The sequence below is a fragment of the Macaca nemestrina genome, chromosome 8 (genome assembly GCF_043159975.1).
Source record: "Macaca nemestrina isolate mMacNem1 chromosome 8, mMacNem.hap1, whole genome shotgun sequence".
Taxonomy (NCBI): Eukaryota; Metazoa; Chordata; class Mammalia; order Primates; family Cercopithecidae; genus Macaca; species Macaca nemestrina.
The window spans coordinates 20,319,794-20,336,398 of NC_092132.1; the positions used below are offsets into that span (position 1 = coordinate 20,319,794).

A 16,605-nucleotide genomic window follows, 5' to 3' on the forward strand; every position below is an offset into this window, starting at 1 on the left:
CTTATAAGTGACAGAACAAGGAATTAAATTAAGGTTTGTCTCATTCTAGTGTCCTGTTCTTTCTACATCAAATTTCCTAAGGATTCAGACCATCGTCTTGATCCCTCACCTGTGAAGGGGCTTTTCAAACTCTCCCCCTCCATAAAGCTGTTAGAATCTGAAACCAACAGTTTTTTTTCTTGCTCCATCACAATGATCACAGCCAAGTTAGAGATCAGAAACCCTGTGGAAGAAAATAAATTATGTTTGAAGGTATATGTTAAAGTTTATGCTTCCTCCTTCCTTCCCAACCATTCCAACACAACAATAGGAGGCACAGAATGTTCCATGAACCATACTGAAAATAAGAAAAACAACTCTTAGCAGCCCTTTTAGAAAATCTTATCTCAGATCCAAGTGTTTAGAATTAAGGGTTAACCCTGAAATAACAATGCAAAAAAGTAAATCTTCAGGGGGGCACGCCCAAGATGGCTGAATAGGAACAGCTCCAGCCTCCAGCTCCCAGCATGAGCAACACAGAAGACGGGTGATTTCTGCATTTTCAACTGAGGTACCGGGTTCATCTCACTGGGGAGTGCCGGACAGTTGGCGCTGGTCCGCGGGTGCAGCCCGACCAGCAAGAGCTAAAGCAGGGTGAGGCAGCCTCACCTGGGAAGCGCAAGGGGGAAGGGAATTCCTTTTCCTAGCCAAAGGAAATTGAGACACACAACACCTGGAAAATCGGGTAACTCCCACCCTAATATTGTGCTTTACCAAGGGTCTTAGCAAACGGCACACCAGGAGATTATATCCCACAGCTGGCCCAGAGGGTCCCACACCCAGAGAGCCTCCCTCATTGCTAGCACAGCAGTCTGAGATCTAACTGCAAGGCAGCAGCGAGGCTGGGGAAGGGGCGTCCGCCATTGCTGAGGCTTAAGTAGGTAAACAAAGCCACTGGGAAGCTCTAATTGGGTGGAACCCACAGCAGCTCAAGGAGGCCAGCCTGCCTCTGTAGCCTCCTCCTCTGGGGACAGGGCATAGCTAAACAAAAAGCAGCAGAAACCTCGGCAGAGGTAAATGCCCCTGTCTGACAGCTTTGAAGAGAGCAGTGGATCTGCCAGCATGGAGGTTGAGATCTGAGAATGGACAGACTGCCTGCTCAAGTGGGTCCCTGACCCCTGAGTAGCCTAACTGGGAGACATCCCCCACTAGGTGCAGACCAACACCTCACACCTCACATGGCGGGGTACACCCCTGAGACGAAGCTTCCAGAACAAGAATCAGACAGCAGCACTTGCTGTTCAGCAATATTCTATCTTCAGCCTCTGCTGCTGATACCCAGGCAAACAGGGTCTGGAGTGGACCTCAAGCAAACTCCAACAGACCTACAACTGAGGGTCCTGACTGTTAGAAGGAAAACTAACAAACAGAAAGGACACCCACACCAAAACCCCATCAGTACGTCACCATCATCAAAGACCAAAGGCAGAGAAAAACCACAAAGATGGGGAAAAAGCAGTGCAGGAAAGCTGGAAATTCAAAAAATCAGAGCACATCTCCCCATCCAAAGGAACGCAGCTAATCACCAGCAACAGAACAAAGCTGGACAGAGAATGACTTTGACGAGCTGAGATAAGAAGGCTTCATTCGATCAAACTTCTCAGAGCTAAAGGAGGAACTAGGTAACCAGCGCAAAGAAACTAAAAACCTTGAAAAAAGAATGGATGAATGGATAACTAGAATAATCAATGCAGAGAAGACCTTAAAAGAACTGATAGAGATGAAAACCATAACACGAGAACTACATGACAAAAGCACAAGCTTCAGTAACCGACTCGATCAACTGGAAGAAAGAGTATCAGCGATTGAAGATCAAATGAATGAAGTGAAGCGAGAAGAGAAGTGTAGAGAAAAGAGAGTAAAAAGAAATGAACAAAGCCTCCAAGAAATATGGGATTATGTGAAAAGACCAAATCTATGTCTGACGGGTATGCCTGAAAGTGACAGGGAAAACGGAACCAAGTTGGAAAACACTCTGTAGGATATCATCCAGGAGAACTTCCCCAACCTAGTAAGGCAAGCTAACATTCAAATTCAGGAAAGACAGAGAACGCCACAAAGATACTCCTCGAGAAGAGCAACTCCAAGACACATAATTGTCAGATTCACCAAAGTTGAAGGAAGAAATGTTAAGGGCAGCCAGAGAGAAAGGTCGGGTTACCCACAAAGGGAAGCCCATCAGACTAACAGCAGATCTCTCGGCAGAAACTCTCCAAGCCAGAAGAGACTGGGGGCCAATATTCAACATTCTTAAAGAAAAGAATTTTCAACCCAGAATTTCATATCCAGCCAAACTAAGTTTCATAAGTGAAGGAGAAATAAAATCCTTTACAGACAAGCAAATGCTAAGAGATTTAGTCACCACCAGGCCTGCCCTACAAGAGATCCTGAAAGAAGCACTAAACATGGAAAGGCACAACCGGTACCAGCCATTGCAAAAACATGTCAAAATGTAAAGTCCATCGATGCTAGAAAGAAACTGCATCAACTAGCGAGCAAAATAACCAGCTAATATCATAATGACAGGATCAAGTTCACACATAACAATATTAACCTTAAATGTAAATGGACTAAATGGTCCAATTAAAAGACACGGACTGGCAAATTGGATAGAGTCAAGACCCATCAGTTTGCTGTATTCAGGAGACCCATCTCACATGCAGAGACAAACATAGGCTCAAAATAAAGGGATGGAGGAAGATCTACCAAGCAAATGGAAAACAAAAAAAAAGCAGGGCTTGCAATCCTAGTCTCTGATAAGACAGACTTTAAACCATCAAAGATCAAAAGAGACAAGGAAGGCCATTACATAATGGTAAAGGGATCAATTCATCAGGAAGAGCTAACTATCCTAAATATATATGCACCCAATACAGGAGCACCCAGATTCATAAAGCAAGTCCTTAGAGACTTACAAAGAGACTTAGACTCCCATACAATAATAATGGGAGACTTTAACACCCCACTGTCAACATTAGACAGATCAACGAGACAGAAAGTTAATAAGGATATCCAGGAATTGAACTCAACTCTGCACCAAGCAGATCTAATAGACATCTACAGAACTCTCCACCCCAAATCAAGAGAATATACATTCTTCTCAGCACCACATCACATTTATTCCAAAATTGACCATATACTTGTAAGTAAAGCACTCCTCAGCAAATGTAAAAGAACAGAAATTATAACAAACTGTCTCTCAGACCACAGTGCAATCAAACTAGAACTCAGGACTAAGAAACTCAATCAAAACCGCTTAACTACATGGGAACTGAACAACCTGCTCCTGAATGACTACTGGGTACATAACGAAATGAAGGCAGAAATAAAGATGTTCTTTGAAACCAATAAGAACAAAGATACAACATACTAGAATCTCTGGGATACATTTAAAGCAGTGTGTAGAGGGAAATTTATAGCACTAAATGCCCACAAGAGAAGGCAGGAAAGATCTAAAGTTGACACCCTAACATCACAATTAAAAGAACTAGAGAAGCAAGAGCAAACACATTCAAAAGCTAGCAGAAGGCAAGAAATAACTAAGATCAGAGCAGAACTGAAGGAGATAGAGACACAAAAAACCCTCCAAAAAATCAATGAATCCAGGAGCTGGATTTTTGAAAAGATCAACAAAATTGATAGACCGCTAGCAAGGCTAATAAAGAAGAAAATAGAGAAGAATCAAATAGACGCAATAAAAAATGATGAAGGGGCTATCACCACCGACCCCACAGAAATACAAACTACCATCAAGGAATACTATAAACACCTCTACACAAATAAACTAGAAAACCTAGAAGAAATGGATAATTTCCTGGACACTTACACTCTTCCAAGACTAAACCAGGAAGAAGTTGAATCCCTGAATAGACCAATAGCAGGCTCTGAAATTGAGGCAACAATTAATAGCCTACCAAACAAAAAAAGTCCAGGACCAGACGGATTCACAGCCGAACTCTACCAGAGGTACAAAGAGGAGTTGGTACCATTCCTTCTGAAACTATTCCAATCAATAGAAAAAGAGGGAATCCTCCCTAACTCATTTTATGAGGCCAACATCATCCTGATACCAAAGCCTGGCAGAGATACAAAAAAAAAAAAGAGAATTTTAGACCAATATCCCTGATGAACATCGATGCAAAAATCCTCAATAAAATACTGGCAAACCGAATCCAGCAGGACATCAAAAAGTTTATCCACCATGATCAAGTGGGCTTCATCCCTGGAATGCAAGGCTGGTTCAACATACGCAAATCAATAAACGTAATCCAGCATATAAACAGAACCAAAGACAAAAACCACATGATTATCTCAACAGATGCAGAAAAGGCCTTTGACAAAATTCAACAGCCCTTCATGCTAAAAACTCTCAATAAATTCGGTATTGATGGAACATATCTCAAAATAATAAGAGCTATTTACGAAAAACCCACAGCTAATATCATACTGAATGGGCAAAAACTGGAAGCATTCCCTTTGAAAGCCCAAGACAGGGATGCCCTCTCTCACCACTCCTATTCAACATAGTGTTGGAAGTTCTGGGCCGGGCGCGGTGGCTCGGCCGGGCGCGGTGGCTCAAGCCTGTAATCCCAGCACTTTGGGAGGCCGAGACAGGCGGATCACGAGGTCAGGAGATCGAGACCATCCTGGCTAACACAATGAAACCCCGTCTCCACTAAAAATACAAAAAAAAAAAAAAAAAGGAAGTTCTGGCTAGGGCAATCAGGCAAGAGAAAGAAATAAAGGGTATTCAGTTAGGAAAAGAAGAAAGTCAAATTATCCCTGTTTCCAGATGACATGATTGTATATTTAGAAAACCCCATCATCTCAGCCCAAAATCTCCTTAAGCTGATAAGCAACTTCAGCAAAGTCTCAGGATACAAAATCAATGTGCAAAAATCACAAGCATTCTTATACACCAGTAACAGACAAACAGAGAGGCCAAATCATGAATGAACTCCCATTCACAATCGCTACAAAAAGAATAAAATACCTAGGAATCCAACTTACAAGGGATGTAAAGGACCTCTTCAAGGAGAACTACAAACCACTGCTCAGTGAAATCAAAGAGGACACAAACAAATGGAAGAACATACCATGCTCATGGATAGGAAGAATCAATATCGTGAAAATGGCCATACTGCACAAGGTAATTTATAGATTCAATGCCATCCCCATTAAGCTACCAATGACTTTCTTCACAGAATTGGAAAAAACTGCTTTAAAGTTCATATGGAACCAAAAAAGACCCCGCATTGCCAAGACGATCGTAAGCCAAAAGAACAAAGCTGGAGGCATCATGCTACCTGACTTCAAACTATATTACAAGGCTACAGTAACCAAAACAGCATGGTACTGGTACCAAAACAGAGATATAGACCAATGGAACAGAACAGGGGCCTCAGAAATAACACCACACATTTACAACCAATGGATCTTTGACAAACCTACAAAAACAAGAAATGGGGAAAAGATTCCCTATTTAATAAATGGTGCTGGGAAAACTGGCTAGCCATATGTAGAAAGCTGAAACTGGATCCCTTCCTTACACCTTATACAAAAATTAATTCAAGATGGATTAAAACTTAAATGTTAGACCTAAAACCATAAAAACCCTAGAACAAAACCTAGGCAATACCATTCAGGACATAGGCATGGGCAAGGACTCCATTACTAAAACACCAAAAGCAACAGCAACAAAAGTCAAAATACACAAATGGGATCTAATTAAACTAAAGAGCTTCTGCATGGCAAAAGAAACTACCATCAGAGTGAAGAGGCAACCTACAGGATGGGAGAAAATTTTTGCAATCTACTCATCTGACAAAGGGCTAATATCCAGAACCTACAAAGAACTCAATCAAATTTACAAGAAAAAAACAAGCAACCCCATCAAAAAGTGGGCAAAGGATATGAACAGACACTTCTCAAAAGAAGACATTCATACAGCCAACAGACACATGAAAAAATGCTCATCATCACTCGCCATCAGAGAAATGCAAATCAAAACCACAATGAGATACCATCTCACACCAGTTAGAATGGCAATCATTAAAAAATCAGGAAACAACAGGTGCTGGAGAGGATGTGGAGAAACAGAAACACTTTTACACCGTTGGTGGGACTGTAAACTAGTTCAACCATTGTGGAAAACAGTGTGGCAATTCCTCAAGGATCTAGAACTAGACATACCATTTGACCCAGCCATCCCATTACTGGGGATATACCCAAAGGATTATAAGTCATGCTGCTATAAAGGCACATGCACATGTATGTTTATTGCAGTACTATTCACAATAGCAAAGACTTGGAATCAACCCAAATGTCCATCAGTGACAGACTGGATTAAGAAAATGTGGCACATATACACCATGGAATACTATGCAGCCATAAAAAAGGATGAGTTTGTGTCCTTTGTAGGGACATGGATGCAGCTGGAAACCATCATTCTCAGCAAACTATCGCAAGAACAGAAAACCAAACACCGCATGTTCTCACTCATAGGTGGGAATTGAACAATGAGATCACTTAGACACAGGAAGGGGATCATCACATACCCAGTCCTATTGTGGAGGGGGGGAGGGATAGCATTAAGAGATACACCTAATGTAAATGACGAGTTAATGGGTGCAGCACACCAACATGGCACATGTATACATATGTAACAAACCTGCACGTTGTGCCCATGTACCCTAGAACTTACATAATAAAAAAAAAAAGTAAATCTTCACATTAAAGGTTTGAGGATCAAGCTTCAAAGACAGAATACTAATCCTCATTGTCCACGCATAGCTTAGAAACACTTTTAATTTAAAAAACAAAGTATATTTTTTTAAAAGACACCAATAAAACTTTTATAAAGACTTCAAGGAATCAATATGCAGGCATAAGCAGCAGCTAAAGAAAAAAAAGCACGCTGTTTAGTTTCAAAAGAATAACTTGGTCTTGACAGAAGGAAACCTTTGAAGTCAATTTCAAAGGAAAGTTAGGATTTACATAACCAGTAAAGAGAAATTAGGACAAAGCAGAGGTGGAATAATTATAGCCAATAACCCTGCAATATAAAAAGGAGCCTCAAGAGGACCTCTTCCTCCTTGCACTTAGTTCCTAAGTCTACCATATTCACAATACCCATTTCAGCCTAAACTTTGTCTTCTGGAGCCAACAATCAGTAACCTATTTTAAGGGACTAGAAAATGTTCCACCCTGGCTATGCAGTGAAACCCCGTTCTCTACTAAAACTACAAAAAATTAGCCGGGCGTGGTGGCACGTGCCTGTAGTCCCAGCTACTCACGGGGCTGAGGCAGGAGAACCGCTCGAACCCAGGAGGCGGAGGTTGCAGGGAGCCGACATGGTGTCACTGCACCACTCCAGCCTGGGCGACAGAGCAAGATTCCGTCTCAACAACAAAAAATAAGAAATAAAAAGAAGAAAATGATGTGATCTACCATAGGAAGGCAGTGACATAGGGACTTCTGGCATCCATTTCAGAATATAAAGAATATCATTATTTGGGAGAAAAATAAGGACATAAAAGGATATACAAAACCACACATTTTAAAAACAAAAAAAAGTATCTGTACTTATATTGTATTTTCACCATTGCTGCCTATTATGTGCCAGGTAGTGAATGAAATAATTTCCACACATTTGTCATTTAATTCTTACAATAGCCCTCTGAGGTGTATGAACAACTACCAGCATTTTACAGGATGAGTTTAAAAGGTATTAAGAAACTTTCCTAAGGTCACCTAGAAAGTGGTAGAGCAGGATTGAGCTCCAAGTCTGTTTGGATGCTGACCTTTTTCACCCTCTTACCTATGATCATAAACTAGAATGGGAAGCAGAGCTGGGCATAATGCCAAACTACAAATAATCCTCAAAGAGTCCCTTTATTTTAGAATATATTGACTGGCGTTTTAGAAAACAGATCTACATTCCTAAACCTTGTAACAAAGTGAGTCGAGATTCCATAAGCACACTCAGCAAGCAGGGATTTGTTCTAGAGAAACGTGAAACTAGTCTACTAATATCCCCAGTGTCTGAGTGAGGGGAGGGAAAAAGCCATACACCTGAATGCAAAAAAAGGAAGGGGGTGGAGTTGTTCGAATAGAGTTACATATTTTGCTGTCCTAAGTTACATATTGTTATCAAAGTATTTACAAAAGAAGCATGAGTCTGGGTAACACATTACCACCCTCCCCCCCTCCATTTTCCCTACTAAAATACTATTAAATTTGGCAGCAAACGAGCCCCCGGAACAGTGGCTCAGCAAAAACGGTGGCAAATGCAAGGCCATAAAGGGTTGCCATTAAGATGTCTCTCCACGGGGAAGGAGTGTTTTCACTGTTACAGAGCAACTAGCTGATCAGAGTGGGGCCATGCTTTGATCAGAAATCCTTCAAAAATGCACTGCCTGACGCCTAGTTTTAACAACCAATGGCAGGGACAAGTTGGAGACGCTGGGGGGTGAAGTTCCAGGATACCAAACGGTCTCCGGCCGACAGGATCCCTTAAGGGACCCCGCGGACAAAGATGACGGTGGCCCGCCGGTGGGAGATGCTGGGCCTTCGCCCCTGGCAGCAGCGGGATCTCTCTCCGGATGTCCACTGCAGCCTGGACGGAGCTGTTTCCACTCCTCTAGCCCGCAACCCTCGGCTCCCTTCCCCCCAAGAAGGAACTCACTGTTCTGGGTGCTACACCCAAGGCGCCCTGCACCCCCAGCAGTCGAGGAGGAAGGCGCCCCCTCTCCCTCTAACCCCACCAACCCAGGGTCCTAAACTCTCAAACCCGGAAGGCAGAAACAGGAAGTTACCCCCATCTCCCCTGGCGGCTTTGCTAGAGCCGCTCTAGGAAGCAGTGATGGCCAACTCTCGTTGATCTTAACCCTTAGGGTCCTGGACCAGAAGGAGCGTGGGGATGGATTTCCTTTCCTTGTGCTGTGACAGCTGTGAACCTCATTCCTGTCACTTGTTAGGGGGCTTACGACAGAGGCCTGATTGGAGATTATACCTTTCCTTGCCATCAGAATATCATCAGATTAATTATCATCACTATTAGAATAAAAATCAATCTAGTATTTTTTTTTTTTTTGAAACGGAGTCTCGCTCTGTCACCCAGGCTAGAGTGCAGTAGCGCGATCTCGCCTCACTGCAAGCTCCGACTCCCGGGTTCACGCAATCCTCCTGCCTCAGCTTCCCGAGTAGCTGGGACTACAGGCACCTGCCACCATACCCGGCTAATTTTTGTATTTTTAGTAGAGATGGGGTTTCACCGTGTTAGCCAGGATGGTCTCGATCTCCTCACCTCGTGATCCGCTCGCCTCAGCCTCCCAAAGTGCTGGGATTACAGACGTGAGCCACCGTGCCTGGTCTCATTCTAGTATTTTTAAACACTTACTGTTTCTGTTCCCACCGCTGTGAGCGTGGATATATATTTACTTATCTGTGGAAGTTAGAAAGCCAAGGCATCCATTCACATATAAAACAATTCGTTTACAAGTCACCCTTATTAACTCCTGGAGAACTATTTAATCCCTCCTTTTTCATTACAGAGAAAATAGAAGCCAGTCCCTTCATCTCATCTCTACCAAACATAGAAATCTACTCAAGTCTGCACACTGCCATTCTGTTTCTTCCTGTTACAACACAGAGTTCCTCTTTGGCGGTTTTTTTTTTTTTTTTTTTTCTTTTTGGGTTTGTTTTTGTTTTTGTTTTTGTTTTTTTGGAGATAGAGTCTCACTGTGTCCCCCAGCCTGGAGTGCAATGGCAGGATTTCGGCTCACTGCAACCTCTGCCTCCCTGGTTCAAGCAATTCTTCTGCCTCAGCTCCCGAGTAGCTAGGACTACTGGCGTGCGCCACCACGCCCAGCTAATTTTTGCATTTTTAGTAGAGACAGGTTTCACCATGTTCGCCAGAATGGTCTTGATCTCTTGACCTCATGATCTGCCCACCTCGGCCTCCCAAAGTGCTGGCTCTTTGGCATTTTAATAAGCCCTTTACTGGTACTCACTTTCCTACCCATCTTCTTGGAAACTTCACACTACCAACCAAACTCACAATCCCTCCACCCCATCCCCAAATGGTCCCTCAGCTTTTCTTTCCTCTTTTTACTCACAATGTTTCCATTTCACCAATTTTCCACTGACCTTAACATTTCTCCTGCAACAACAACGAAAAATCACTAGCATCACCAATGACCTCCATGATGTCAGTTAGTGCAATTGGTATTTTTTAGTTCTCAGGTCCTTTTTCAGGAGGTTTGATATGGCTAAGGACTCGTCTTCTAGAAACAGTCTTTTGAGGTGATACCACATTCTCCTCCTTTTCTTCCAACATCTCTAGTCAGTCCTGTTAGTCTCTTTTCCAAGTCAGTCCCTCGAGATCATCCTCTCCTCTTATCACTGAATGTTCTCTGCCTAGGCAATCTCATCCACTCCCACATTTTCAAATACCACCTAGGCAGACAACTCAAAAATTTGCTTCTCCAGCCCAAGCTACATGGGTGAGCTCTTCACTCATAACTAGTGGTCTACTTGGCATCTCATACAGGAAGTCTCAATAACACCTCAAAACCAAAATGTCAAAAATCAAAATCATAATCTGTCTTCTCTCTCACTGTTCTTCTCCGTATACACATATAAACACAAAATAAAACAAAATAAACCTGTTTCTCTTCCAATATTCTTTCAACCATCCATCCAGTTATATGGAAACCCAAAAGTCCTTCTTTTCACTTCCCTTTCCTTACCTTCCATATACAATTCATAAATAAGCCTCATCCATTGTGTAATAAATAATTCTCACCTGTAGTTGTTTCTCCTAACCACCTGGGCCACCTCTATTCTGGCAACCATCACCCCTCACTTGGAAGGATTTCCATGCCCTCCTAACAGTCCTATAGATACCCATCCTTGCTCCCTCTCATTCACTCTTCCCTGTTGAATCCAGAGGTATATTTTCCAAAAATGAATCTGATTCTTCCATGTTCCTTTACCTAACTGATGCTTACTCATCCTTCAGATTTCAGCTTACACATCACTTTCTCACAGAAGCTTTCTAGGCTTTTCTACATGCTCTTCTCCTACCATATCTTCTTTTTCCATTGTAGCCCATGTAATGACTGCAACTTTATGTTTGTGTGATTGATGCATTATTTTGCCTGTCCATCCAGATAGCAAGTTCCATGAGAACAAGGCCTGCCTCCACTTTTGCTTATGATTCTATCTTACAACATAGCACAGTGCCTGACTCCTTCATTCATTTATTTAACAAATATTTGTTGAAAGCCTACTGTGTGCCTGTTACTGTGTTATCCTCTATACTGAGGATACACCAGGGCACCAAACATTGTGGGGGAGATCATAAATGAACATCAACAAAAAGTAAACAAATGTATGTTAAGCAGTGATGAGTATTAGAAAAAGAAGTAAAGGAAGTTAAAGAAAGTGTACTATTTCAGCTGATCAGGGAAGTCCTCTCGGTAGGGAGATATTTCAGCAGAAGTATGAAGGAAGAAAGGCGTGGGCCTCATCATTATTTAAGGGAGGAACAGTTAAGACAGGAACAGTAAGAAAAAAGACTCTGAGATGGAAACTCAAGAAATCATAAGGAGCAGAGCAAGTGAAATGAACAGTACTTGGAGATAAGGTCAGAGAAGTTTCAAGAGGCTAGGTCATAATCATATAGACCATAAGTGACAGACACAGAGATGCATCACTCAGACTCCAAGGAAGTTCATGTTGCCCACCTTTGAGAGTGCTGTGAGCAGAAAGCTTTCAGCTGTTGGCTCCCTCAGGAGTGCTTCAGTTTCAGAGAATAGCCTTTCTGGAGCTCATGCCCTTTCCAAGGCAGCCCACATCTAGTGACTGATCAAGGCAGAAATATAAAAGCCTGTCCGTGTTGTCCAAAGCAGGATAACTCTCAAATGCACTATTTCAGCTTCCTGTGTGTTGTTTGTTTTTAAGACAGCCTTACTCTGTCACCCAGGCTGGAGTGCAGTGGCACAATCACGGCTTACTGCAGCCTTGACTCCCCAGGTTCTAGCAATCCTCCCATCTCAGCCTCTTAAGTAACTGGGGCTAAAGGCACGTGCCACGATGCCCTCCTAATTTTTTTAATTTTTTTGTAGAGAGGGGGGTCTCACTTTGTTTCCCAGGCTTGATGTGAACCCTTGGGCTCAAGCAATCCTCCTGCCTTGGCCTCCCAAAATGTTGGGATTACAGGTGGAGCCACAGTGCCCAGCCAACTCCTGAATTCTTGATGGCCTTGAAGGAGGAATCTGTTGTCAAGCCCAAATTGCAGGTCTTCCCCCTCTGCTCAATCCTGATTCCTTTCCCACCTTTCCACAGGTTTGGATACCAAGGCCATTTCCTAATCAACACCCTGGACTCTAAACTCAGTCTCAGAATCTGCTTCCTCAACAAACAAACAAATGAACAAAAACCTCCAAAATACATACAGAAAGTGAAATGTCCTCTCTCATCCCTGCCCCCAGCCATCCAGTTCTTCTCTCCACTGGGGCAACCAACGTTGTATGTTTCTTGTGTATTATTCACAGATACGCCATATGTGAGCAAATACCTGCCTACCTACTTATATACATACATATACACATACATAGGTAATGAATAAAGATAGGTGACAGATATTCATTCATTTCATTTGCTACACATATGATAGTAAACTATTCACTTTGTTCTAAATTTTAGTTTTTTCACTTAACAACATATCATGGAGAATTTTATTTTCTTCTCTTTTTTTTTTTTTAATTTTTGAGGCAGAATCTCACTCTGTCCCCCAAGCTGGAGTCCAGTGGCGTGATCTCAGCTCACTGCAAGCTCAACTTCCAGGGCTCAAGCAATCCTCCCACCTCAGCCTCCTAAGTATCTGGGACCATAGGTGTGTGCTACTACCAGCTAATTTTGTTTTGTTTTGTTTTGTTTTGTAGAGACAGGGTCTTACTATGTTGCCCAGGCTGATCTCCAACTCCTGGGCTCAAGCAATCCACCTGCTTCAGCCTCCCAAAGTGCTGGGATTACAGTCATGAGCCACTGCACCCAACTGAAAGTTTTCTGTAATAGTACAGACATTTATCATAGAGCTCCCAGTGTTCTTTTTTTTTTTTTAACAGTTGCATGCTATTCTGTTGTGTAAATATACCAGTATTTATTCATCTATTTTTTATATTGCTTCTGAACTTATACTATTACTTATATTGAAATGAATAATTTAACCTTTTTTTTTTTAAAGCTGTGGTGGATATTGGGTATTGACTTGCTCAATATCCGTTACCACTTTTTTTCATTATGCATTCCTCCTGAGAAGAGTTGGTGTTATGAACTGAATTGTGTCCACCGAAAATTCTTTTTTTTTTTTTTTTTTTTTTTTGATATGGAGTCTCACTCTCTGCCCCCCTAGGCTGGAGTAGAATGACACGATCTTGGCTCACTGAAGCCTCTGCCTCCCGGGTTCAAGCAATTCTCCAGCCTCAGCCTCCCGAGTAGCTGGGATTACAGGTGTGCACCACCACAACTGGCTAATTTTTGTATTTTTATTAGAGGTGGGGTTTCACCATGTTGGTCAGACTGGTCTCGAACTCCTGGCCTCAAATGCTCTGCCTGTGTCAGCCTCCCAAAGTGCAGGGATTACAGGTGTGAGCCACCACACCCAGCCTTCATTCAAAATTCTTATGTTGAAACTGTAATCCCCAGTGTGGCTATATTTGGAGATAGGGCCTCAAGGGAGGTGTTTGAGGTTAAGCGACGTAATAAGGGTGGGGCTGTAGTCTGCTAGGACTGGGGTCTTTGGCAGAAGAGGAAGAGACACCGGAGACATCTCTGTCTGTGTACACACAAAGGAAAGGTCAGGGGAGAATATAGCAAGAAGGTGGCCATCTGCAAGCCAGTAAGAGAGTCCTCATGGAAACTAACACTGACAGTACCTTGATCATGGACTTCTACCTTCCAGAAGTGTGAGAAAATGAGGCCATGCATGGTGACTTACACCTGTAACCCCAATACTTCAAGAGGCTGAAACAGGAGGACCACTTGAGCCTGGGAGTTTGAGACCAGTCTAAACAAGAGTGAGACTCCATATGTACAAACAATTAAAAAAAAAAAAAAAAAAGCTTTGCATGGTGGCACATGCCTATATTCCTAGCTACTCAGGAGGCTGAGGCAGGAGGATTGCTTGAGCCCAGGAGTTCAAGGCTCCAGTGAACCATGATTGCACTACTGCACTCCAGCCTGGATGACACAGTGAGACCCTGTCAAAAAACAAAAGCAAAAACCAAAAACCAAACCCCAGAACTGTGAGAAAATGAATTCCGCTGTTTAAGCCACTCAGTCTGGTATTTTGCTTTGATAGCCTAAACGGACTAATACAGTTGAAAAAGCTAAACATTACATTTCTGAGACTTCTTTGAAGGTGTAATTGCCATAGTTGTAGCAGCAGCTTTGATTGACACTCCTGGAAGCTCAGTCTGCAGTCTATTTCCTCAGTCCTCTCAGTGATTCCAAAAGTCCTTTAATCCTTGTAATATATCTTTTATTCCTGATGTCAGTTCAAGTGAATTCTATTCTCTGTAACTGACTCTAGTTAGTACACAGCTAAATTGCTAGGAAGGCTCTTGATTTGGGGTTGAGGGCACATGGACAAAGTTTGTGTGTTCCCTGGAGTCGCAAGATTGCAGACAGAACTTCCAGCTGGAGAATGGCTATATGGTGTGTGTAAGCAGGCTGAGGCTGGCACCACAGGTCCAGCTCAGAGTTTAATGAAGAGTGATGCTTGCCTTCTAATTATCTACTCTAGCCATGAGCAAACTGTTATCGGAAGATGGAGGAAGGGGATCCTTGTTATGTCGTGGCAGAAATTTGGCAACACTGTCACCTGTGCTAACACGTAGAAAATAAGAAATTCACCTAATCAACTCCAACATCTTGGTCAGTGGGTGGCAAATTCATTCTGTAAAAGTCTAGAGAGTAACTATTCCATGCTTGTGGGCCGTATGATCTCTGTTGCAACTACTCAACTCCGCCATAGTAACTCGAAAGCAGCCCATATGCAAGACTAGTATACAGGCATGGGTGTGTTCCAATAAAACTTTATGTGTGAAAATAGACAGCCAGGCATGGTGGCTCATGCCTGTAATCCCAGCACTTTGGGAGGTGGAGGTGGGCAGATCACTTGAGGTCAGGAGTTTGAGATCACCCTGGCCAAAATGGTGAAACCCTGTCTCTACTAAAAATACAAAAATTAGCCAGGTGTGGTGGCACATGCCTGTAATCCCAGCCACTTGGGAGGCTGAGGCAGGAGAATCACTTGAACCCGGAGGCAGAGATTGCAGTGAGCCAAGATTGCACCACTGAACTCCAGCCTGGGCGACAGAGTGAGGCTCTGTCTCTAAATAAATAAATAAATAATAAATAAGGGGGCAGCCTGCCTGCCAGCTGACCTCTGTTCTAGCTAAAGAGATTTCAAGATAGAATATTAAGCATGCCACTTGGCTTCCTCTCATTGCCTATGGTAAAATGCAAGAGAAAAGAGATAAGCTGAAGAACCAAGCCTTGAATATATAGGAGCTAGAAACTGCTGTGTTGGAAACAATTTGTTTTTCCACATCCCAGCCTCTCCAGATGGCAAATAGTGTTAAAATTAAGAAACGGCTTCTGAGTAAAGATCAAATATTGGGCACCGCTAGGAAAGAGTGTTCTAAGTAAGTGTCAGCAAACTACGAAAGACCTGTGCAGGTCTTCCTTCAGAACGTGCCTTGAAGCACTTCTGTGTTAAACAGTGGGATATCACAGAGTCTTAAGGGCCTTGATCCCAGCAACCACATAAGGAAGCCAAGGGAGAAAAGGGCTTATCTCATGAAATTTGTGGGCATACTTTTTGTCTAATAGAGTGAATGACATATCAACACACCAAAAGCCTCAAGATTTCTGAAAGTATCCTGTCAACTGGGATCGATAGGCACAGAGACAGTACAAAACAGCAAGAGGTCTGCAGAACCCCAAACTTCTACTGGCAGGAAGCAGGCTGAGAAAACTACTCAGGCACAAATATGGGTTACTATCATCAAGATAGTATCTAAATTTCAGGACGTTCCCGTTCTGGCTCGTCTCTAACCACCATGCTCCTCCCACTAGATGCAAAACCGCTTGTGGTTCTCAGAACATAGCTTGCTCTTCTGTACCTCTATGTCTTACCCTCTGACACAATGGTACTGCCCTCTGTCACTCCTACTCTTGCCTCCTCCCCTACCTCCCATCCATCTGTATAGCAAATGTCCCCTCCTTCTCATCCGAAATATCATCTCACCAATTAGCCTCCCTTGACTCTCCCGGGAATACTTAAACCTTTTCTCCTCCCCAACTTGCCCAGAGGTTCTGAACCAATTGAGAAACCTGTTGAGAAACCAATTGAGAGTACCGACACATTAGATAGGGATCAAAATGATCAGCTTTGTCGCAGGTAAGACTGGATTGGAGAGATAACCTGGGGGCCCAGGCCTCCTACTTCATCCCCATGCATTAGACTAACTTATGCTCTCATTGCCTTGGAAG

At 42.9% G+C, this 16,605-nt stretch overlaps 1 protein-coding gene across 5 annotated transcripts in view; it reads right to left on the bottom strand.

Annotated features, from left to right (window-relative positions):
- Positions 1 to 16,605, bottom strand: part of LOC105468468 (zinc finger protein 572) — a 71,510-nt gene that overhangs the window by 24,865 nt on the left and 30,040 nt on the right. For 4 of the 5 annotated variants that reach the window (XM_011718658.2, XM_071067835.1, XM_071067834.1 and 1 more), the window contains one exon: positions 110 to 223. In XM_011718658.2, the coding sequence (XP_011716960.2) occupies positions 110 to 188 (79 nt within the window). In that variant the 5' untranslated portion in view covers positions 189 to 223. Of the gene's footprint in view, positions 1 to 109; positions 224 to 8,725; positions 8,848 to 16,605 lie in introns of those variants that run through there. The other variant, XM_011718657.2, reaches the window with a different exon arrangement.